The following is a 23,207-nucleotide window of genomic DNA, read 5'->3' on the forward strand; positions in this document are numbered from 1 at the left end:
GACTTGTTAAGCTAACTTAATAATAAAATTTATGCAAATAATTATTTATCATAATATTATTGTTTATATTCTATGCCAAAATACAATAAAAATTAATAAATTTAGTAGTAGCTACAGCAATTCTTACACCATCTCAGCCAATCACAGCGTTCCTTTCTGTGACGTAGGGTTTGCGGACACTTCCTGGTTTGATCCTCGGACTGAACCGAAACATAACGCCCTAATTCAGCATGCATTTCTCCAGGTATTTGACATACGGATTCACATTGAATAACACATCAGCATTATTGCCCTTCTGTTTGTCATTTACGGATGTAATTGCTGTTTTAACCTTATTGTATTGAAGTTAACGGTCTGTGCTTCGCTAATGATGAAGCTAGCTAACCTTAACTATGATCTGAATGAATTTTGCACAGGGAAGGCTGGGCTTTTATTTTTCTCCAGCATTTACTGAATATACTTAAAATACGTCGATATTAATTTCATAAAACGTTACAGAAGTTTTCAGAAATTCTCGTTTTGATTTTTTGTGTGTTCCAAATATTGCTGGGTCATTTTATAGCACGGTATGAGTGTTTTTTTAACCTCTCCACTACAGTCCAGTGTTGTAACATAATACAGCCATATGTCGACTTTATTAACCTACTATTATAATGTTATATTCTAACGCTCCCCTTGCCGTTATATTTCTTCATGATGACTAGGCCTATATTTTTATGAGTGCAGCTTGCAGTTGATTATAATTGAGCCAGTGATCACATTGTTTACTTTATCTTTCCCTATTCTAGTCTCTCACGTGCATGTTAACAGTGCACATTAAGAACCTGGAGCCGCGTAAGCAGGGATTACAGTGTTAGGTTTTTAAAGCACATCCTTCTCCTTTGTGGTTATCATTATCACACACGTCATGTTTGAGTGACTCATGATCAAGGTTTTAGATGAATGTAGGTATTATGGCAGCTGTTCATTATTGTACAATTTCAGTAGCTTTTTTATATTTTCAGGTTTGGGATTTACATAAAAAGAAAGAAGCGAGGCTGTTATCAAGCCTAGACGTCTTTTCTTCTATCTAGTTTACCTTGCACCCACCTTCCCCTGTGCCATTATGCTGTGTTGGGGCAATGCGAGAGATGGACAGTTGGGTAATGGTGTGGAGAAGAATCCAGTTTATGAGCCAAAAAGCTGTTCAGTGTTCTCTGGCAGGGGGCTAAAGGAAATTGCTTGTGCAGGAGAGCACTCAGTGTTTCTACTTCAGGATGGGAGTGTCTACACATGTGGCTCCAACAGCTGTGGACAGTTAGGCCATGACAAACTAGGGACTTCCCCAGGTAAGCCTATGTTTTCTAAAAGTTAATCTTATCATTTAGAGTATTTGTTATTCAGTAATATACAGTCAGTGTTTTTTATTATTATTACTTATTTCTAATCAAAAGTTCACATTATAGTGGCAACTTTTTTCATCTGTAAAATCTAAAATGTGAAAGGGCTACTACAGTTTAATAACAAATATAATGTCTACAATTTTGCTAAATATTGTAAATGTTGTACCTAACATCTAAAACAAGGAAATCAAGTAAACATTAATAGAAAATCAGGTAACAGTTAGCAATTTTTATCACTGATACAGACTTTAGGATGAAGTTGAACTGAACCTTTCTCCCCTTAAATAATGTTTCTGAGTCCATGTGTTGAGGAGATTAATTGTTGTGGAGCAAGCTGGAGTATCCTTTATCTCCTCCTATCGTTAGCTAACAAGCTAGCTCAGCTCTGCGCAGTCACAGCAACAACGGACAAACTACTTTCAGTTTACATTTTGACGTATTAAGTTTATTTGAGCAGAAATAAACGTCTCCATTGACCAAAATTAGGCTAAAAAAGCCAAGAAACACATGTTGTCATTTGTGAGCTGGTTTCTTTTAGGGGTTTTCACTCTACTTTAAAAAACAAAGAGTCAGAATCCCCTAACCTCTATCTCTGTTTTTTAATGTAGTCTTTTTAAAATAATTTAACTGTTTTCTATTCTAGTGCAAATGTGTTTAAAGGAAATAAATTCTATTTTCAGTCTCTGTTGGGTTGGTATCGGGTATTGGCAGATACTTAATTGGTGCATCCTTAAATAACAACATATTATAATTACACTAATACTTCACTATTATTTAAATGTCTTTCTCTTTGCAGAATTAGTCGGGGCTTTGGATACTCAGAAAATAGCAATGGTCTGCTGTGGCCGGGCCCACTCTCTGGCGGTCAGTGAGCAGGGCCAGGTGTTCGCTTGGGGGGCTGGAGATGGGGGGCAGCTCGGTCTGGGCACTACAGAGACGACTGTACGAATACCAAGGTGAGCACGCAAGGAAATGATGATGACATCAAAAACCTCTACAGGCATGGTTTTGATAAGGGAACAATGTTATAACATAATAGAAAGCTCAAAAAAATAAATTTGGCATAATACACTCTCGTTAATAACAACCACCTAATAGCTTTGGTGGTCAGTAAGGATGAAATATAAAGGAATATGTCCTCATCATGGAAAATTCCATTTGTCTAATTACAAGTATTGTACAGCTATGACAAGTTTTGGCCCTTGCTTGCATTATGGTTGCTAAGTAACAGCAACCTCTATGTATGTCATATCTGTGTGCTCGTGTCCAAACACAAAGTAAAATGATAAACTGCACCAAAATATTAAAACTAATATTACCAGACAAGATTTTTGTAAAATCGTAAATATAATAGTGTTAACTTGTTGTAGTGAAATGTGTAGTCTAATCTCTTACACACGCTTTAACATAATTTAATTATTGCTTTTTTTTTAGATTTGTATGTGGATATTTTACTTGTTAACATAAATACCGTATTGTAAGTCGTTCTGGAGTTGCACTAGCCAAAAAATGCATAACAATGAAGAAAAAAACATATATATGTAAGCATAAATATTTATTGCACTGGACTATAAGTCGCATTTTGGGGGGAAATTTATTTTACAAAGTCTGAGACCGGGAACAGATATTTTATCTTTAAAGGCAAATTATAATAATAACAACAATAAAATACAGGCTGAATAGTACAGCGCGCAAACACATTTATATTTATTCAGCTACATGAAGCATAGACAACAAACTAAATATGTTAATGTAAGATATTAAGAGTTGATCAGATAACTAAAGCATAAAAAACAAGCTAACAGGTTTACTCTCGATCTCACTCCAAATCACTAAATCCATTGAATTCTTCATCCTCTGTGTCACTTCTGAACAGTTCCAGAGGTAGATGAAGCGCCGCTTCATCGTGGCCGCCGTACTGGTACACAAGCCTAGAGTGCCCTCGCACAGTTGTCAGTGTGACAAAGATGTGAAATGATATATTTCAATAATTTCACATATAAGTTGCATCCCCGGCCAAACTATAAAAAAAGTGCGACTTATAGTTCGGAAAATACGGTAGTTTGTTCTGCTTTCTCAAATTCCTATTTTCTGTTATCTCTTCCATCTTTTTTTTTTAGACTGGTGAAGCGCCTCTGTGATCATCGCATCTCACAAGTTATGTGTGGGAACCAGCACTGCATTGCACTTTCTAGAGGTGTGAAAAATGGTCCTCTTCTTTCCCTGCTACATTATTACCATGCATTTCCATAGATTGTTGCTTTCCCACATCCAGCATATTGATAATTTGCAGTCTTTATGTGTATGGCAGAATGTTCAGCATTTGCCATGGGCACAATGCACACATTGGCAAACACAGCCAAAAAAAAGTTTTAATATAAGTCTGAAACTCAACAGAAAATACAAAATGGATTTAAACAACACATTTTCAGGAACCTTTGATCAATACAAGCTTGGCCCTAGGTATTTGATTTTCAACAAAAAGGTCAAGTGTGACTAACTGAAAAACTGTTGGCTAATGATAACTATCTTGTAACTGTAACTTTATATGAAATCAACTTGTTGGACAGCACAAATCAGCTCACCTGTTGTAGTTCAAAGTCAAGTCCTTATGGTCAGATTGTGTTAAAATAAAGCTCAAAATAAAGTCTAACTTGTGTAACAGCGCTTCAGACAGAACAGTGCCTATGTTAGCATCACACCCTCAGGGAATATTGACAGCATCAGCTGCAAAGTATCAGTTGATGATAGCTTTACATTATTGTTGGTTTGAAATATCATAAATGATCTAACAACATTGTCCTTGTTTTCAGATGGTCAACTCTTCACATGGGGTCAGAACACAAACGGTCAACTGGGTTTGGGAAAAGGAGAGCCTAGTAAGCTGTTCCCTCAGCCGTTGAAGTCTTTAGCAGGAATTCCTTTGGCACAAATAACAGCTGGTGGTGACCACAGCTTTGCACTTTCTCTGTCTGGAGCTGTGTTTGGTTGGGGCAAGAACAGGGCTGGACAGCTGGGACTAAATGATAAACAAGGTAATTATCATTTAGCAAAAAAGGTATAAATTCCTTAATAAATACACTTAACTATCTAACATATTGACACACGGCAAAGGAATATTGTGAAAATTCTCTAGAAGTTAATTTTAAAAACTACATGTCCATATTATTACAGAAATTTGGAAAGTTTCAATTATAATTAATATAATGGTAAATGGTCAAATTTGTATAGAGCACTTTTTCCACCTTCAAAGCATTCACTTTACATCAAGGAACCACTCACTCATTCACACACAGAATCATACACTAGTGTACACAGACACTGGAGGGTTAAGTGTCTTGCCCAAGGACATATTTACCACTTTTATAATAGAGATAATAAATCTTACGTTCAATTTTTTAATATTATTTATTGCAGTTTTACTGATACAGCAAAATAAACATATTACGTTGATGGATTTGTTTATTCTACAGTATCGTAATTTATGTGACGCTTGTATTCAGTTGTATCAGACTTATATTATCATTCTTTTTTTTCATCGTCAGATCGTGCAGTCCCTTGTCACATTAAATTCTTGCGATCTCAAAAAGTTGTTTACATCAGCTGTGGAGAGGAACACACTGCTGCTCTTACAAAGGTTTGAACCCCTCACTCTATAAAACGGACATGGATGTATACTATGAGTACATTAGCAGGGAAACATAGGTCGTTAAAAAGGAGGTATTTTACTTCTATGGGGTATTAATTGCTAGCACATAACATACTTAGATCACCATGTTACCTATAAAATGGTATATACACTGAAAACGTGTTAACAAAGTTTCACCTTGTTTTTGATGCTCTGAGACCCCTCTCCTTTTGCTCTCAGCTCTAAGTCACCCCCCCTCCAGAGCGCTATTGCATTACAATCACCATGCATTTAGTTAATTATGCACATTGAGTCGAGTGGTGTACTGTTTTGGATGATACTTTTGTGAGCTGAGACTTGTATAGACTCATACAGTTAACTGTAAGTAGGGTTCGAAAAGAGTCTGGGAGAGATCACTAAATCTCTCAAACGTGCATGGGTGACATATAAAACCTCTTAAGGCATGTTTTTGATGAGGGAACGATGTTATACCATTAAAAAGTAGATTTTTGCATAACCCCCGTTTTTAATTCATTTTAAGATTAAGTCAGGTTTGAATATGCACAGTGATTTTTGGTAAAACGCTGCTGAAGTAAAAGGTTAACCTTTCTGGTGGAGATCTCTCATTTGCTTGTCTCCATGGAGATGTTGTTGCTTTTTCTAGAATGTTCCACAGTTTGGCACAAAACCTGTCTATGTCAATGGAAACAGCCAGGTGGCGCCACTGGGCCAAGTTGTTTTTGACTAATTAAAACACCTGTAATTATATAAATTTTGGATAAGTTTTAATCTATGCTATGCTGTGGAACATTTCTGCTTAACCAACAACATTTCAATGGAAACAAGTTGGCAGCAGACACCCCACAAGTTATGCAGTACACTGTTAATGCTCCAAAAAAGAAGCTCCAAAGTGGACCAGATGGTGGCAAAAGTGAAAAAGATGCAGATCGGCTTGTCACAATAACACATCTGAAGTGCAATTTATTGCTGAAGAAAATATAGACAGTAAACGATAATATTGAAACAAATTTATGCCACCAACAAAATAAATCTAAGGCAGGATTATCACCCCAAAAACTATTCTAAATGTACAAAATTATTGAGAAGAATGAAATACTATTTAGTTTGTATCTATAACCAGTCAAGTTACTTGTTCAGCTTTCAACTGTTCCAATCTTATAGTACTACAAGAATATAACCAAAAAATCCCCACTAGTACAAAGAAAATATACAGGTGTTATATATTGAGCCCCCCAAAATATTTTTTTCAGCTTTCAATAAGATACAGTAATTCAATGTAGTGTTATTGCGACAGGCCTGGATACAGATTTAATATTTCATACTTAATTTTTGTGACTTAATCTAAACACTATACTGTATGTCTCTTCAGGACGGTGGCTTGTTTACATTTGGGGATGGATCTTGGGGTCAGCTGGGTCATGGGTCAACAAACAACGAACTTCTACCCAGACGAGTGCTCGAGCTCATGGGCACCGAGGTTTCCCAAATAGCCTGTGGCAGGTGAGGTTTCACATTTAACAATCCATTTGGTGTCATGTAAAGGTTTGTATTTGTCTCTCCAAAGCCAACTCAGTGTTCTTAAACCTTTTCAGACACCACACTTTGGCGTTTGTGCCTTCTTCTGGTTGGGTGTATGCATTTGGTTGTAACAATTATGGCCAGCTGGGTACAGGGATGTGGGGGAATTCGAAAAGTCCATGTCCTGTCAGGATTCCTTTCGTTGGATGTTTTCAAAAAGGAGGTTTGCAATTCATTTTGTGTTTTTATGGAATACTACATGTTTATTTTTTTGTATTATATCCGGTGTATTTCTTTTTATTTTTTATTTGTTTTTCAGGATCAAAGCAGTGCACAGTAACAAAAATTATCTGTGGAGGCGACCATAGCTTTTTGTTGTTTTCATATGACCAGGTATGTAAAATACTTATTTTCTTAAACTTAAATGTAAAGCTGAATATTCAACTTGAAAACAAAACAAATTATAAAATGTAACAAACTTGTATGTTTCATCTAATGGTTCATAGCAGTATAGAAAATTCCTTCATATCCATAAATGTTTCTACAGTAATGGCAACCACCACTTGGTGGCAGTAATGCTTAACATTTGATACATAATCCAGAACAATTTTGTGGAGTTTACTGAACAGATATCTATAAATTGCATGTATTTTACTTTAGAAGTCGCAATACTTCCTTCATGGCAAAATATGTGAATAGTCAAAACTTCCTGAATGTTTTGTTCCTCCCCCATTAACTCCCCACACACTGGAATAAAGAAATACTTTATGTCCCACAGAGTGCAGTCATCCCTGAAGACTTCAGAATGAATAATATCAGCAAAAGCCTTTCCCCAATCAACTATGAGCGTTGTAACTCATGGAGGTTAAGGCTTATGTACAACACAGAGTCCAGTGTCTCAGAGTAAGTCAGTTATGTTTTTTGTAATATTTGTGTTAGTATTATTGTATACATTTGATTGCTGTACATGTGTTTGTTTTTTCTTTTTAAGTGACATTATTAATCAGCTCTCGTCCACGGCTTGCTGGAACGGAAGCTTCTTGGACCAAAGGTAGAGCAAAGAGCTTGATCAGTGTGTAACATTAAAATGGTGCCTGTAATATGATCTAACGACCTTGAACAGTTAGTTGGTAGTGCCAGCTATGTGAGTAGTGTCTCTAAACACCCAGATAAGATAACAGATTATAAAGAGCATGATTTGGCCTGTTAACGTTGTAGAGATGGTGGAGCTCATGTGAAGCCCATGTGCTCAGTGTAAGCAGGTGAAAAGTGTGAAGAAGCACAGATTCTCAAATATCACTGTGGTCACTGTTACCAGTGACCTCAATCTGCACTCTGGCACACTCTATGTCCTCATAACATATAATGGTGAACTTTCCTAAAGGATTCCTTTGATATTTGATTTGATATTTGCCTTTCAGATCCCACACAATGGAGTCTGATTTTATTTTTTTATTTATTTTATTTATTTTCATCAGTGCACTTGTTGTTCCTATTCTCTCCATGTTATGTCATTGTTTTGTGCAAAACATGTTGATCATGAGGGCTACAGAAAATATTGTCATGGCTGTATCTGACCCTTGACATGTTGGTTCTCCATCAGCAGATGTTTATCACTTTGTGGGAATGAGTAAGTAGTAGCTGGGACCTTTGTTACACAGTAGTTCACATATTTTGTCTGTAGTCTGTAATTATGTTCACATTTGACCTGTGCAAAGAAAACAGTTAATACTTTTAACATGTCACTGTAAACATTGCAGTTTTTGAAACTAAACATGTGGTTTTGCCCATTGCCCTTTCCTGCTCCAGAATATCCTGACCCGCATTAGGCTGACTGTTGGCTGACTGTTGGCATGCATTGATTGGCCCTTCTACCCCATTGTGTTCTGTTTGGCACTTTCCACCAGGGCTGATCTGATGTCTAAATAAAGCCTCTGCTTTTCAAAATGACACTGCTGTAAATAGTGTTAGGTTTGTATAGTATTTCTTACGCTGTTTGGTTCACACTGTCCTTTGTTCTAGGACTTGCGGGACTACATTGGAATTTATTATACATTGGATTTTCTTAATACGAGGGCTTACTCACATTATTGTATTTATTCACTGACCCAGTTTAATCCCAGTAGTGATGACCTAAATGTCACTTCACACTTTCACGTTGGTTTGATTTTTGCAGTGATGATGCACATTTTAAAACCAACCCTAAGATCCCAGGCATCGACATCCACTCTGTCCGCGCCCTGTTTGAGGCGCTCAGTCAGCCCGCTTTCTCTGCACTGCTGGAGCAGGTATGCATTTTTACATGTGGACAAAAAACACAATTTAACCAAATACAGTCTAAAGTCTTGCTTGATACTATGTGTTTTGAGCCACAACTTATTGTTAATGTAGAAGGTGTATACTTCTTAGTGGTATTTTTTCTTATTTAAAAAATTCAAAATTGCAAATTTGACAATATTCCTATATTCCTCACCCTCTCTGACATAAGGAAAAATAAATATTCATTCTGTTTTGATGGTACATCTTGTTCTGCTTCAGATCTGTGGCATATAATGAGTCATAATTCTAACATTAAACCAGTAATGTTAGTCTTGGGATTCATGTTGAGCAAACCAATATAATTTATAAGTGTGTGGCTTTACATTTTGCCACTGAAAGCGTCTCCCTTCTTTTAGACGGTACTCATGCTGACTTGCTAATTTTTGTATTGTTTTCTATTCCATCTTATTGGACAGGCCACCAAAAGCTTTGAAAACTTGCTAATCCCTCAGCTGCCCAGTTCCCCACCTGATGTTGAAGCCATGAGGATCTACCTCATTTTGTCAGAGTGTCCATTAATGCACGACTCCAAGAACTTCATTCGACTCACTATTCCTTTTGCCATTGCTATACTGCGGCTAGACACCAACCCAAGCAAAGTATTAGGTAGGAAATAAACATTAATAGAAATATAATTTAAAAAGATCCTATATTACGCAAAGTTAGAACATTATTACCTCACCAAAAACATAACTTGTTGCGTTGTTTTGCCTTGTTGTTGTACCTTGTTTCATTCACACATGTTTGAGTAACCCTTTGATATTAGTCTGTCTACATCTCAAAGCTCAAAATGCTCTGTTCCACATTGTGATTTCATGACGTTTTCAAGTTAACAGCTGCCTTTTACCTTTTTGTTTAGTAGAGACTGGAAATTATACAAATGTTTCTAGTGAAACTATATCGAGTTTAAAAACCACAGTGGAGTACTTCCTGTATTACCGCATGGCATCACAAGGTGGAACGGTGTTTTCTGTTTGAGAAGAACTAAAGAAGAACCTAAATATGCAGGGTTTGTGTGTTAAACGTGTGAATGAATCAAAACAGAACTCCGAGTATGTTTTTTGATGAGGAAACAACATTGTAACATAGATCAGAAAATAGTGTAATATGGGGCTTTAAAACAATTCTGCTTAAAGTCATATATTTTGATATATTTTTACAGATAACTGGTGGTGTTTTGTGGAGGGCAGTGTCTTCAGAAGAATGGTGGACATGTACAAGCGGATTGTAGTGTTCATGCTAACACTTGGAAAGTCTGTGGTGGTGCCTGTGTTTTATGAAAACTATTTCCTGGCTACACTGAGACTGCTTGAAAAACTTCACAAGGTAAACTATATCTTCTTCAGTAACATGGAAATGCATTTTGTTTCATTTTACAGCAGCTGTGTTTTGTACTGGCCCCCGGGACGGTTAGTGAAGTATGTCTCTTATTTGTTGCCAGGTAAACTTAAAGGCCAAGCATGTCGACTACAACAGTTTTTATATCCCTGACATTACCAACCTGGTGGACATCCAGGAAGACTACCTCAAGTGGTTTTTAAGTCGAGCCGACATTGTGAGTGGAGAAAGTCCATTTTGGTTCTGGCACTGAATTTAAAATATATATATATTTTTGTAATCAGTCGATTTTCTTTTTCTTTTTAGAAAACTGGGTCATCTCCTTCCAAGGTAGAACACATTTAATTGGCTGTAATACTTCGCGTGTGTCGGGACTCATTTTCTGCAAAAGCATTGTTAAAATCTATATATTTTAATATAACTTGTTTTGTCTAGCAGAATGACTTTCCCTCAGTGAACCTTTGTGCCTACCCATTTATACTGAATGCTCAAGCCAAGACAACCATGCTGCAGACTGATGCTGAGCTGCAAATGCAGGTACTAATATTGATTGTCACAGGGACAATATTTAGTTAAAATATTACCTTATACTTGTGATATTTTTTCACCAAAATTAACTCCTAAAAGACTAGCTTATTGCTCGTATAGGCTTTCAACTAATCGGATCCAAGTGTGAAATTTGCATTGCATTGTTTTTTTCAAGATGGCCGTCAGTGGTGCAAACCTACACAATGTCTTTATGCTGCTCACACTGGAACCCCACTTGGCGAGGAACCCGTACTTGGTGCTGCATGTGCGCAGGGACCACTTAGTGAGTGACACACTGCGAGAAGTTTCCATGTACTCGGATGTGGACCTCAAGAAACCCCTCAAGGTAAGACCGTATACCAAAGTATAAACCAGAATACGTCCATGTCAGAGTTTATGTTACTTAACTCTGGCATGGTATTGTATTGTATGTTTTTATTAATACAAGGAAAGATGCAGTGTACTGGGGTATAGCAGAACATGCTAATTTCCACCTGTAATCCCTGGGACAATTTTGCAGATGTTTTTAGCCTAGTGCATGTAATTATCTCTGTTGGTAATGAGTTTCACTGGTCAATTGGTCTAAGCAGCAGATGGTTGACTGAATGTACTCTCTGCTGTTTTTTTCCCCCTTTCACTTGCCTGGCCAGACAGCCTCTTCTACATTCTATTCATAATCTGAAGGATCTGGCACCAGACCATAACACGTGACAAACCCTCTGTCCAACCACAGCCGCTAATTTTTGTGATGTGTCGCTCAAATGCAGAAGACATCTCCTCTCGAAACGTCCCGTATCATCCAGAACAAAATCTATACTTTCTTTTACCTGAGATTAATAAGAAGTCTATTTTGAAATTAAACACACCTGTGGGTGTGCGCTACACTGCATATGAATGACGCGGGTACACGCCCTCTTTCTAGCCTCCTGATCATTGAGCTCCTATGCCAGTTGGCTTGAGTTTTTGCCATTCTTCTCATGGATCATTGCTGATTTTGGGCTGGGATTTTCTGGCATTCCATGAGAATTCTACTGCAGGTTGATGTGTTTTTGCTTCCATTTGCCAGCTGCAAACTTTTGCAATTCAGCCGGCTTGTACACCAATTCACACTATACTGTCCTATCCAATAAAACCTACAGCCCAAATAATCCTCAGATATAATTAACTTGTAGGCGTTTTTCCATCAGGTGATCTTCGATGGAGAGGAGGCTGTAGATGCTGGCGGAGTCACTAAAGAGTTCTTCTTGCTGCTGCTGAAGGAGCTGATGGATCCTGTCTATGGCATGTTCACGCATTATAAAGACTCCAATCTGCTCTGGTTTTCAGACAAAGTGAGTTGTTCCACAGTCACTGCATCATGTGCGTGTTCCCAGAACACACAAAATGTGTTCTTAAAATGAGGACATCGCCTGAAATTACAGCTGTAAATCAACATTTTAAAGCATAGTCAAATTCAGTAGCTCTAATAAAATGATATCCGTTTATATTTCAGTCATGATCACATTGCACTCATCAGTCAGGCAAAAAGTACTTGTTGAAAAGGATTAAGCATCTGTTAGACTTGAGATTGGTTTTGTTCTAGCTCACATGACCTTTTGCTTCAAACTGTGTCATTGTTTTGCACTTAACCACATAAGCTTTTCAAATACAGTAACTAATTTACTGTATTTGTTCATGTGCTTATTAGCTTTTGAGGATTTTCACCTCCACTTATAAGGATATATAGTAATATTCTGACAATAATGCTGTAGGTCTTTGTGATAATGTTACATTTTTTTCTGCATGTTGGAGTAGGGTTGTCAAAAGTATCAAAAATCAGATATTAATCGATATTAAAACTAGTATCGAAACTAGATACTCATTTGAGCAGGTAGCGATGCTAAAAACGTCACATTGACAAGACAGAAATGAACCTTTCATGATCTTGAGCTGTATCAGAACAAGTATAAGACACAGACTAATATACTCCCATGGACCACTATGGAACCTACTGGACAGATGGATTATACAGATATAGGACCACATGGTAATATAAAAGAAGGTAGTACGATTTAATGTTGAAAATGACATTATGTTGTCTAAATAAAGCGTGTTTTTTTTATTGTGGTTTTAGAATCAGTATTGAATATTGAAATTGAGTTTGAAATTTTAGTATTGTGACAACACTACTTGGAGTAAAGCATAAATGTAGCACAATTTTCCCTGCTCTGTGGAAGCTGCAATCACGGTCATGTTCTTGTCAGTGCTTTGTAGAGTCAAACTGGTTCCATCTGATCGGAATTATCTGTGGCCTGGCCATCTACAACTCTACTGTGGTAGACCTGCACTTTCCACTGGCGCTGTACAAGAAGCTACTCCAAGTCTCTCCTACGCTGGAGGATTTCAGAGAGCTGTCTCCTACTGAGGCCAGGTAACAAGACTAGGGATGGGAGTTTCAGTCTCATTGCTACAGATTTGTTTGCCAATATTTTGTACTGCGCCAGTCTCTGTGTGCCCTTTTTGAACAGACTAATGACTCATAATCGGAATACAAAAATGTATGAAATTATGTTATGTTCCAGATAAATACATTTAGTTTTTATTTTGGCAAAAGCAAAGTTAGTGTGTGAACTTTACTTCAAATTAAGATAATTTTGTGGGCCTCACTATGGATTTAAAAGTTGAATATTGGTATCAGCAAATATCGGTCATCTGCCACAACAGTAGGCCAAATAATGGAGATCAGTAAAAGAAAAAAAAAATCCATCCCTAAACAAGACCCCAGTCATCACTAGTGATGCTAAATCCTCTTGCCATCTCCGGCTCCTAAACCCTTTGGCATTTGGTCTATTTGGTGTTGGTCTGTATTGGTCACTGCTCTGTTATGTAACGTGCAATTCCCATTAGTCCACTCTGTGTGTGCTCACAGTTGACGCTTTGTAGGCCAGCCAATGTCATGTAGGGATTGTTTTAAGCATGCTTACTGCGCTCCCAATGGCAAACAATTACAAGGCAAGGCCATCAAATTAAACAAAATAAAAACTATTGGGTAGAAAAACAAAGTGAAATAGTGACCAACTGTACAAATGACATGCCATGCATTCTGTAATTTGCTCTTACTCACAGCTCTGATTAGTTTGACTCTACATTCAGCCTCATCCCGTGTAACTCAGTTATCACGGCATACAACGGTTTTACAAAAGGCCAGTTGTGCAATTTTCTACAAGGCCACGTTTCCCTGAAAAAGAGCAGGACATGTTTTCATTTTCAGTGAATTTAGTTTCAAACAAAAAACTAGTTTTACTTGCACATTTTTTGAATAGTACTTAGTTTTGTCATTGTGAACCACCCTGGCTGTTTTTCAAGGTTAAAGCACTGTGTGAACTCACTCGACACGACTTGTACCAGAAATGGATTGAATTTCTCATTAAGAGTTCATTAAAAAAATATTAGAGTTGGGATTTATATTTCTGCCAGTTAATCATTTGTTCTCTGCAAGTTTTGGCTGTATGTTATTACAAAACACTTGGTCAAAACACAAGTCCATAAAAAATAGATCATTATACATAACTTGTGTAATCTTTTTCATATATTTTTGACCACTTCAACTATTATTCTTTTATAGGAGTCTTCAACAGCTTTTGGACTATGATGGCAATGACGTAGAGGAGACATTTTTACTTAACTTTTCTGTGAGTAGTAAAATATTTATCTTGTACATTGATTTACATACAGTTCCAAGAGGGTGCTGATGCAAAAAAGAAAACTATACAGCCATGGAGATGTTCTGCGCTAACAGCGGTAGCAGGCAACAGCAGATGTCAACGAAGCTGCTAATTGCACACTTGTAATCTTTTTACTATCATTAACGTCTGGCTCTGTGTGCTGCAGCTGTGGTGATATCCCCTGTACTGCTTTTGTTGTTTCACTGAAAACAACAGTCACTTATTAGGATGGTATGTGAGATATGTTAACAACAAAAGGTTATCCAGCTGAGTTCAAACTTAAAATATTGGCACTATCACTACACACTAGTTTGGTGGTTATAATTTTACAATAAACATTTTGCTCAATAAAAGCTAAGTATACAATAGATTATACAAGAGAATAATAATTAGATTATTTATGTGTAAATCATTTGACTGGTCAAAACAATGGCACTAAAATACATGTTTATATTAACACTAAAACACATCAAGACATGTGGTGTAAAGTATCTCTTAATAAGGGTTCAAAAACAGGTTGGTAAAATGATTATGAATTCTAAGTGTTTATGAACAGTGTGTTATTCTTGACTAACCTGCTGGAGACACTAACAGCATGTCTCAGCATGTTTGGTTTGGACATTTAATAAAATGCAACTTTGGAAGTAAATATGATTGATTTTGACATTGACAATACAAGGTGAGAGACCTGGCCTGTCACCTGTCAGATCTATGGAGAGGGGACCCTGGTCTCAGTAAAAATGCAATCATTTCAAGGTATTTTGTAGCAACAAAAACTGTTAAATAAATGCAAGATAAGTTTAATGCCATACTGTGAAACACTCCTGGCAAAAGAATAATATGTCTAACGTCTCTATAGAGACAAGCATGTGGAGGACCCCCACCAGAAAAATTACATAAAACAGATGTCTCCTAATGTTCTGCGCTACAAAAAATCCATGTTAGATGAAAGATCCTTGCATTATTGTAATAATATTTACAATATTTAGTTTCTCTCCATACGCACGTTGCATTAGCTGGTATTGCACTGTGCTGTCAGTAATTCAGCCGGCTCATCATAAAATTAAATTAATTAATTACAAGTAAATGTAATGTATATTTTATATTCCTGTCTTACGTAAAGAGGTAATGCATGCTTTTATGGGGGCCGGTCACAATGACAAACTTTGAAAAGCACATTCTTGCTGAAGAAAATATAGATAATAAATGATAATATTTAAACTAAATTATATCACTAACCCTATAAAAGGAAAGATTGTGTCTATTGGTCATATAAGTTATTTATTAAACTTTCAGCTCAAATATAATTGTAGAACAGAAGATTAACAAAAAGTTCCCCGTACCCACAATTGTTATTGACCCTCCAAATTATTGTTCCGCCTTTTACTTATAGATCCATACGTTCGTATAGTAATTCTCATGTCAGGCCTACGCTTATGATAATGGTAATTTTGTTGTTCCCATCAGATCACTCGGGAAAACTATGGGATGACCGAGGTGAAGGAGCTGGTGCCAGGGGGTGAAAGTATCAACGTGGACAAAAACAACAGGTGACACTCGATACCGTTCATGTCAAGTTATGGGGCCCAAGTTAACCTTTTTACGTCCTGGCCTGTTTTGGACACATTTGATATTTGAACTAGAGCACATTGTGTTCTGTGTGGAGTCTACTGAGGGTTGTGCGTAACAGATGGCCCAGGCTGCTGTCATAGGTGTCTCAAAAACAGCAGGATTGAGTGGTCAGACATGATGTGATTACCTGCACCCGGGCCGTGGTTTGGTAGATTAAATATCACAATTTCAGTGTTTATGTAGATCATGGGTTATTTTGTGATTGGGTGTGATCTGTTGCACTGTTTCTCAATATCTGTGCAAATATGAAGTCAGTTGTTTCTCATTATGGGGTGTTTCATAAGATGTTTCATTCTCCAGTTGTATAAAAGTGCTGATATTTTGCAGTGACATTACACTGGGGGTGTTCTTCATGTGTCTCTGTGGTGGAATTTCAGCAGTTCCCATGGTGACACAATACACACAATAGCAGACACTACCAAAGCATTTTTCAGATGGTGTGAATGCTCAGGAAAAAAACCCAAAATGCATTTGAACTACACATTTTCATGATCCTGTGATCAATATGCGCAATCATGGTCCTGTTTAGGTGAAAGTGACTAACTGAAAAACTGTTGGCTAATGCTAGCTACATTGTGACTGTAATGTTATGTGTGAGAGACTTGTTTAGCAGTACAAAATCAGCTCATCTGTTGTAGCTCCAACTAAACCAACTCTTTCTGGTCAGATTGTGTTAAAACAATGTTCAGATGAATGTCTAACAAAGCTTCAGACAGAGCAGAGCCTACAGTTAGCATCACACTCCCAGAGAATGTTGATGACATGAGCTGCAAAGTGTCACATAACAGTTTATCCAAATGTCTTGCTTTCAAATGATAGTATCTTGATATTGGGGAATCTGGTCATCTTGGTTATATTAATTTTATCCGGATAAAATTGTGACAAAATACTCAAATATTGTACATACTAAAACCAATATCAAAAGAGCAGACCACGTGATAATATAAAACTGACTTATCTTTTGTATTGAAGATCACATTCTGATAACTAATATACGATATCTAAGAAAATTGATATATATATATTTATAAATAAAACTTAAAAATGAGATCTTAGTATTGCAATGCACATTTCACTCTTGCCATCTTAGAACCATATTATACCTAGCAATGAAATATTTAGTTTACTTAAGCGTTCAGTATCCAGATCATTTGTTGACATCAGCGGCCCTGGGGGTGTGCAGTGTCCTAATGCGCTTACCCCTTTAATCCAGCTAAGCAACTTGTAGTGTAAACAACACACCTATCTGACTGGCACGTAGCCAGGAGAAACTGTCACTCTGGATATTAGTGACCTCAAAGCAGCTTGTACATCAGGAAATACAAGCCTTTATTCACTTACTCTGAGCATGTACTGTACAACTTGTATTACAATGATGCCAGTGTTTAAAAAATTCCCATGTCCTTGTTGTGTTTACAGAAGTCACAAATAACACGTTGTACTGCCGTTTCAGGAAGGAATTTGTGGATGCGTACTTGTGCTACGTGTTCTGTGACTCAGTGAGCGAGCAGTATGAAGCCTTCTCTAGCGGCTTCCTCAAAGTGTGCGGCGGCGAGATCCTGTGGTTATTCCAGCCTTCGGAGCTCATGGCCATGGTGGTGGGCAACAGCAACTACAACTGGGAAGAGATGGAGAAGGTCCGACCCCCAACCCGTGTGGTTCAAAAGAGATTTTATAGAGCCCATATTACGCTGTTATAATGTGGCTTCATCATCAAGAACATACCCTGATTTGTGTTTTTTTTCATTCACAAATGTTTAACACACATTTCTTCTCACAAACAGAAATGACACTCTGTTCCACCTTGTGATGTCATGTAGTAATACAGGAAGTGCTCCACAGTGTTTTTAAAAACTCCATACACCATCACTAGAATCACTTGGATTATTTCAGCCTTAGAATTGCCAATCTCTACTGAACAAAAAGGAAGAGGCAGCTGTTAACTTGAAAACTACCACTTCAGGACATCCCAAGGTGGAACAGAGCATTTTGAGCTTTGGAGATGTAGACAAACTTATATTAAAGGATTACTTAAACATGTGTGAGGGAAACAAAATACAACTCTGAGTGTGTTTTTAAAGAGGTAACAAGGCTTAAAAGCTCACAATAATCCATTTTGTGTAATATAGGACCTTTAATGTAAATCTGAGCTCACAGTCACCCTGTAGTCAGAGGATAGAAATAGACCACGAGCTTCACACTGTTTCGGATGTAATACGTAACCTGTTGGTCTGCTATTTTTAACTATTGTACACTACATTGATTAAATATTAAAGGGAATTGGTAAGCTATAAAACACATAATGTTACATTAGGACTACCTGATTTTGTGACTGAACGATGCTTTGGGACATGGCTTGAATATCCACATACTGGAAAATGATAAATTAGTTAAAATGAACAGAATATGTTTACTTGCTGCATTAAAACTATTGGCTGTGGTTTATTGTATTTAGCAGTAGTTTCTTGGGAACCAGAGAATATTTAAGATACAATATTTACTCTACAAATTAAAACTGCACTATTTGAGGGAAAAAATAGTATATTCAATAACTAGGATGAAAATGGTTCATATAAAAATTACAATTTGGCTCAATACTTTCACTTAAACTGCAAATGCCTTTATATTCTAGTCAAAAAAATGTAAAGATTAAGCCAGTGTCAAAGTAAGGCTAATGGGAAAGAATAAAAATGTAACCTGGCTTTTGGGAGAAATTTATTTATGTTTATTTCGATTCATGCAATAACAATTGAGCAATAAAACTTTACTATTACATATACACTACCAGTCAGATGTTTGTACACATCATTCAGTGTTTTTCTTTACTTTTTACAATTTAGACATACGGAAGACATTAAATATATGAAGTAATATATATGGAATTATGTAGTACAGAAAAGAAAAATGACTCAACTAAATATTTTTATATTTTATATTAAAATCTTTAAAGTAGCCACCTTTGGTGACAGTGTTGTAAACCTTTGTCCTTCTCTCATTGAGTTTCTTGACTGAATCTCCTGAAATGGTTTTCACTTCTCAGCCGTGACATGTCAGGGTCAAGAAATGGCAGAAGTGTGAACCAAGATTCATAGCAAAGGGTGGCTACTTTTAAATATGTTTAATCTAAAATAAGTTTATTATTATTAGTTATTTTGAATCATTTTAATTTGCTATATTCCACATCATTGTCACTGAAGGCATCAAAACTACAAATGGGCAATCTACAGTGTAAATAATCATGTCCAAACGGGCAGTGTAACCCGACACAACTGACACTAACATGCTGTTGTTGTTTTGCAGAATGCTGAGTACAAAGGGGAATACTCTGCCACTCATCCGACCGTCCGGCTGTTCTGGGAAGTCTTCCATGAATTCCCTCTGGAGAAAAAGAAGCAGTTCTTATGTAAGGATCCAGCAGCATGGCCTTAACTGCAATTTAGCTCTCGTCCATTCTCCAGTGAGTTAGATAGGCCGTAATGAGCAGGTTCAAAGTGTGTAATTAACTGTCAGTGTATACCCTCTCATGTTAGAATAGAGATGAAATTATATGTAATAGTGGGTGTAGTCTGCTTTGTGTCATCATTCAGCTCCAGTGTTACCAGTAACAGAAACAGGTTATGGTCGTAGGGTTTTTAAAAGTATTTAAAATCAGATAAGACCACATGCTATAGTAAACAAATACTATTATTTTGTGGTGAAAATTTACAATATTGAAAAAAGAGATTTTAAAATTATCATTTGAGTATCAAAATTGGTACAGAGGATGGAGTTCATTCGAAATCGAGTGTGAAATTTCAGTATCATGTCCCAGCAGTCTCCTATCCAGGTACTAACCAGGCTTGGCCTTGCTTAGCTTCCGAGATTTGACCAAATTTGACAAGGTCTGGTCCACAGTAGACCGTCTGAATAGCATTAGCACGTAGCATTTGTAACATTTAGAAAAAAAAAATGTTTTAAATGATGGAATAGCTGTTTTTCCTCACCCTATTGCTAAGACTTAATATAAATGAAAAGGTTAATCATTTCAGTTCAGATGTATTCATGCACTGAAGTTAAATGACTGTGTCGGGCCTGTGGTCGCGATGGCAATAATCACCATAGCAACGTCTCTGCAGCATCGACACGGCAGTGAAGCGAACCGTGCTCTCAGTCTGTGTCCTGTGATCACATTGGGTTCTTCCATCATAGACAATATTGTAATAATATTTTAAAGAAACCAGAAAGGACACCAGTGTTTATTATAATTTAAAGATTTTACTGAAGCTAATTGCACAGAATTAACATGTCTCTAAAACTCATAGCTCCGTGTTGAGTCGCATGCTCGTGTTAGACTTTGTGTGATAATAATTTATTCTCACATTCAAAAAGTGGTATAAAAGCAAGAAGAGGGACTTAAAACCTCATTCAACAGACATTTAAGTAGGCAAATATTTTGTCAAAATGTTCCTAAAAAATACTGGAAGAGAAACAACAATCGAGTTAAACGACATAACTTTAAGACAAGGCCAGTTTATTTGTATAGCACAATTTGTACACAAAGTAATTCAAAGTGCTTTACAGAATAATAAAAGACATGACAATATAACAAATCAAAACATAAATAATCATCATAAAATTAACATTAAAAGAGAAACATACAGAATAAAAACCTGTCAATCAAATGCACAGCTAAACAACCATTTTGAGCCTGGATTTCTGATCTCTGTTATAATGTTGTTTCCTCATCAAAAAAATGGCTGGAGTTGCATTTTGTTCACACACAAATCCTGCATATTTAGGCTGAGTTCTTCTCTCAAACAGAAAACACTCTGTTCCACCTTGTGATGTCACCATGTGGTAATACAGGAAGTCCTCTGTGTTTTTAAACTCCAAACACCTTCACTAGAATCATTTGGATTATAATCTCAGCCCTTGAAATGCCAGTCTCTACTGAAAAAGGAGCTGTTAACGTGAAATCTACAGCTTCATGACATCACACAGAGCATTTTGAGCTTTGGAGATGTAAACACCCTGATAATGCAGCGTTATGCAAACGTGTGAATGAAAAAAACACTCCAGGTCTGTTTTTCGAGGAGATAGCGTTTTAACAAGACTTAAAGCTCACAGAGAGTCAATTTTGCCTAATATAGGACTTGTAAACATTGTAAACTATCATATAAAGTGTAAAAGTGCGCAGTTTTCTGAGATGTTTGGATGTTCTCTTCTTACAGTGTTCCTAACTGGCAGTGACCGCATCCCCATCCACGGTATGGAGAGCTTAAAAATTGTCATTCAGTCCACGACAGCGGAGGAGCACTATCTGCCCGTGGCCCATACCTGCTACAACCTGCTGGACATGCCCCGCTACCAGACCAAAGAGACCCTGAAACAGCGCCTCACGCAGGCCGTGGAGCAGTATGAGGGCTTCAGTCTGGTCTGAACACGCGAGGGTCCAGCTGCACTGCTTCGATGCACTTTTAACAGCCCTATGTATGAAAATGTCTACGGATGTTTAACCGCTTGTGGGACACTTTCTTATTGTAGGCCAAGACCAGGGTATGTATAGGCCAACCATTTGAAATGTCGTTTGAAAAATGTTTTAAACTAGAATAATCACAGATGCTGTCAGTTAGTGTTGCATGGCATAATATGGATCCTAGAATCTGAGTTGGGAAACAGAGTTAAGGTGGACTTTTACATTTAATTTCAGATTTACATATTTTCTAGTCCATATAAATCATATTTTTATCTTTAAGAGTTATTATCTTGATACATTTTGTTCTTTTGCTGCTTAATGAACTTTAATTTATGTAACGAGAGGTTACTTTAACAATCCATTCCTTTATGTAGACTCACGTGATGTTCCATGACTTGATCCTGACTTTTTTCCTGGACTTTGGTTGCCATTATGTGGATCCTTTAAACCAGCATGTCCTTCTCTGCCTGACTTAAAAAAAAGATCGAACATTTGCTGCAAGGAGAGCGGATAGTCTCAGCCGAACCCGAGCTTAGTTCTACAGTGTTGCCTTCTATAATATGGACACCCAACCTGGAGTTCAATTGGATGTTGTCTTTGTGCATGTGTGCAAGCAAATGATAAATATCCATCCTAGAATTAATACCTGTGGCTAGTGTACTATTTGAAATTCTGATGAAGGTGATATCTGAGTGTTTTCTCACTAAAAAGTGCTTATATTTACACATGGGACTGAGGACGTCTACGATAGACATGTGGCTGTTTGTACTGAAGCCCTCGATCTGTATTTATTCCAAAATGCTGAAAGTAATGTTCATTGATGTGAAATGTGTTGATCATATGAAAATCTCTCAAATATAAACCTGATATATTTTTGTACCACATTTACAGTACTCATTTCTACAGCAATAAGCTCAGTGATTGTGTCGTCATGACTGGGCTACTCTTAGACAGGTGTAACACTGGATTCATTATGTCAGTGCATGTACTCAACTAATCCCATTCATTCATACTGGTTTATTCTGCAGACTTTAGTCCTATGCAATGGTTTGTCAAACCTTTTTGCACCTTTTGTGTTACAGAAATGTGTTATATCTATTGGATCTCCAAGATTCTCTGTTCAGCCAACTTTCCAATAAAATAATGAGTATGCAAGCTCAGACCTGACGTGTGGCTTAGTCTGACTGTATTTTAATGAAGTGAAGACAGGTTACACTTTTAGTTCAAAGACAAGTTAAGTAGTTTCCTTTTAAAAGTATGTAATTTTATATTTTGAGTAATGGTATACATGTTTATGTGGTAGATTTTTTACAAGAACACTGCCTGCAGGTTATTTTGTGGATTAAAAGCCAGTTGTCAAAAGTATCAAATCAGATAATAGATTCTAAAAACTAGCACTGAAACGAGATACTCATTTGAGAAGGTATCAATACTAAAAAAAAGTAATTCACAGGACAGAAATGAACCTTTCCTGAATAGCTTTAAATGATCTTGAGCTGTATCAAAACAAGAAAAGACGACAGACTAGTATACGCTCATGGACCACTATGGAACCTGCCTGGACGACGGAGGGATTACACAGATATAAGGGAATATATAAGAAAGCACCATTATTTAAAGAAAAAAATGTTTTGTTTTTTTAAACATTAATGTGGTATTGAAATTGGTATTGAGTATCGTGT

At 36.9% G+C, this 23,207-nt stretch overlaps 1 protein-coding gene across 2 annotated transcripts; it reads left to right on the forward strand.

The window, feature by feature from the left end:
• The first annotated feature begins 151 nt into the window (after positions 1–151).
• Positions 152–22,680, forward strand: herc3 (HECT and RLD domain containing E3 ubiquitin protein ligase 3). Of its 2 annotated transcripts, none has more exons than XM_055226948.1 (25): positions 152–244; positions 1,005–1,328; positions 2,179–2,338; positions 3,503–3,579; positions 4,196–4,417; positions 4,928–5,019; positions 6,401–6,531; positions 6,624–6,772; positions 6,869–6,942; positions 7,328–7,452; positions 7,541–7,600; positions 8,726–8,837; positions 9,285–9,474; positions 10,031–10,194; positions 10,310–10,423; positions 10,513–10,536; positions 10,642–10,743; positions 10,910–11,080; positions 11,922–12,065; positions 12,978–13,144; positions 14,339–14,405; positions 15,906–15,988; positions 17,524–17,707; positions 19,371–19,473; positions 21,281–22,680. In XM_055226948.1, the coding sequence occupies exons 2-25, from the start codon at positions 1,106–1,108 to the stop codon at positions 21,487–21,489; spliced, it is 3,147 nt and encodes a 1,048-aa protein (XP_055082923.1). In that variant the 5' UTR covers positions 152–244; positions 1,005–1,105; the 3' UTR covers positions 21,490–22,680. The 2 variants fall into 2 exon arrangements, with proteins under 2 accessions (XP_055082923.1, XP_033827810.1); XM_033971919.2 differs by having other exon boundaries at positions 10,645–10,743.
• Positions 22,681–23,207: the final 527 nt, after the last annotated feature.

This window comes from Periophthalmus magnuspinnatus, chromosome 1, assembly GCF_009829125.3.
Source record: "Periophthalmus magnuspinnatus isolate fPerMag1 chromosome 1, fPerMag1.2.pri, whole genome shotgun sequence".
NCBI classification, from domain to species: domain Eukaryota; kingdom Metazoa; phylum Chordata; class Actinopteri; order Gobiiformes; family Gobiidae; genus Periophthalmus; species Periophthalmus magnuspinnatus.

Excerpts from the sequence above, each read along its gene's own strand:
- herc3 (XM_055226948.1), top strand. The coding sequence starts at position 1,106 with ATGCTGTGTTGGGGCAATGCGAGAGATGGACAGTTGGGTAATGGTGTG. Across the intron at positions 12,066-12,977 it reads TGCTCTGGTTTTCAGACAAA|TGCTTTGTAGAGTCAAACTG; the intron begins GTGAGTTGTTCC and ends TGTTCTTGTCAG. Across the intron at positions 13,145-14,338 it reads CTGTCTCCTACTGAGGCCAG|GAGTCTTCAACAGCTTTTGG; the intron begins GTAACAAGACTA and ends ATTCTTTTATAG.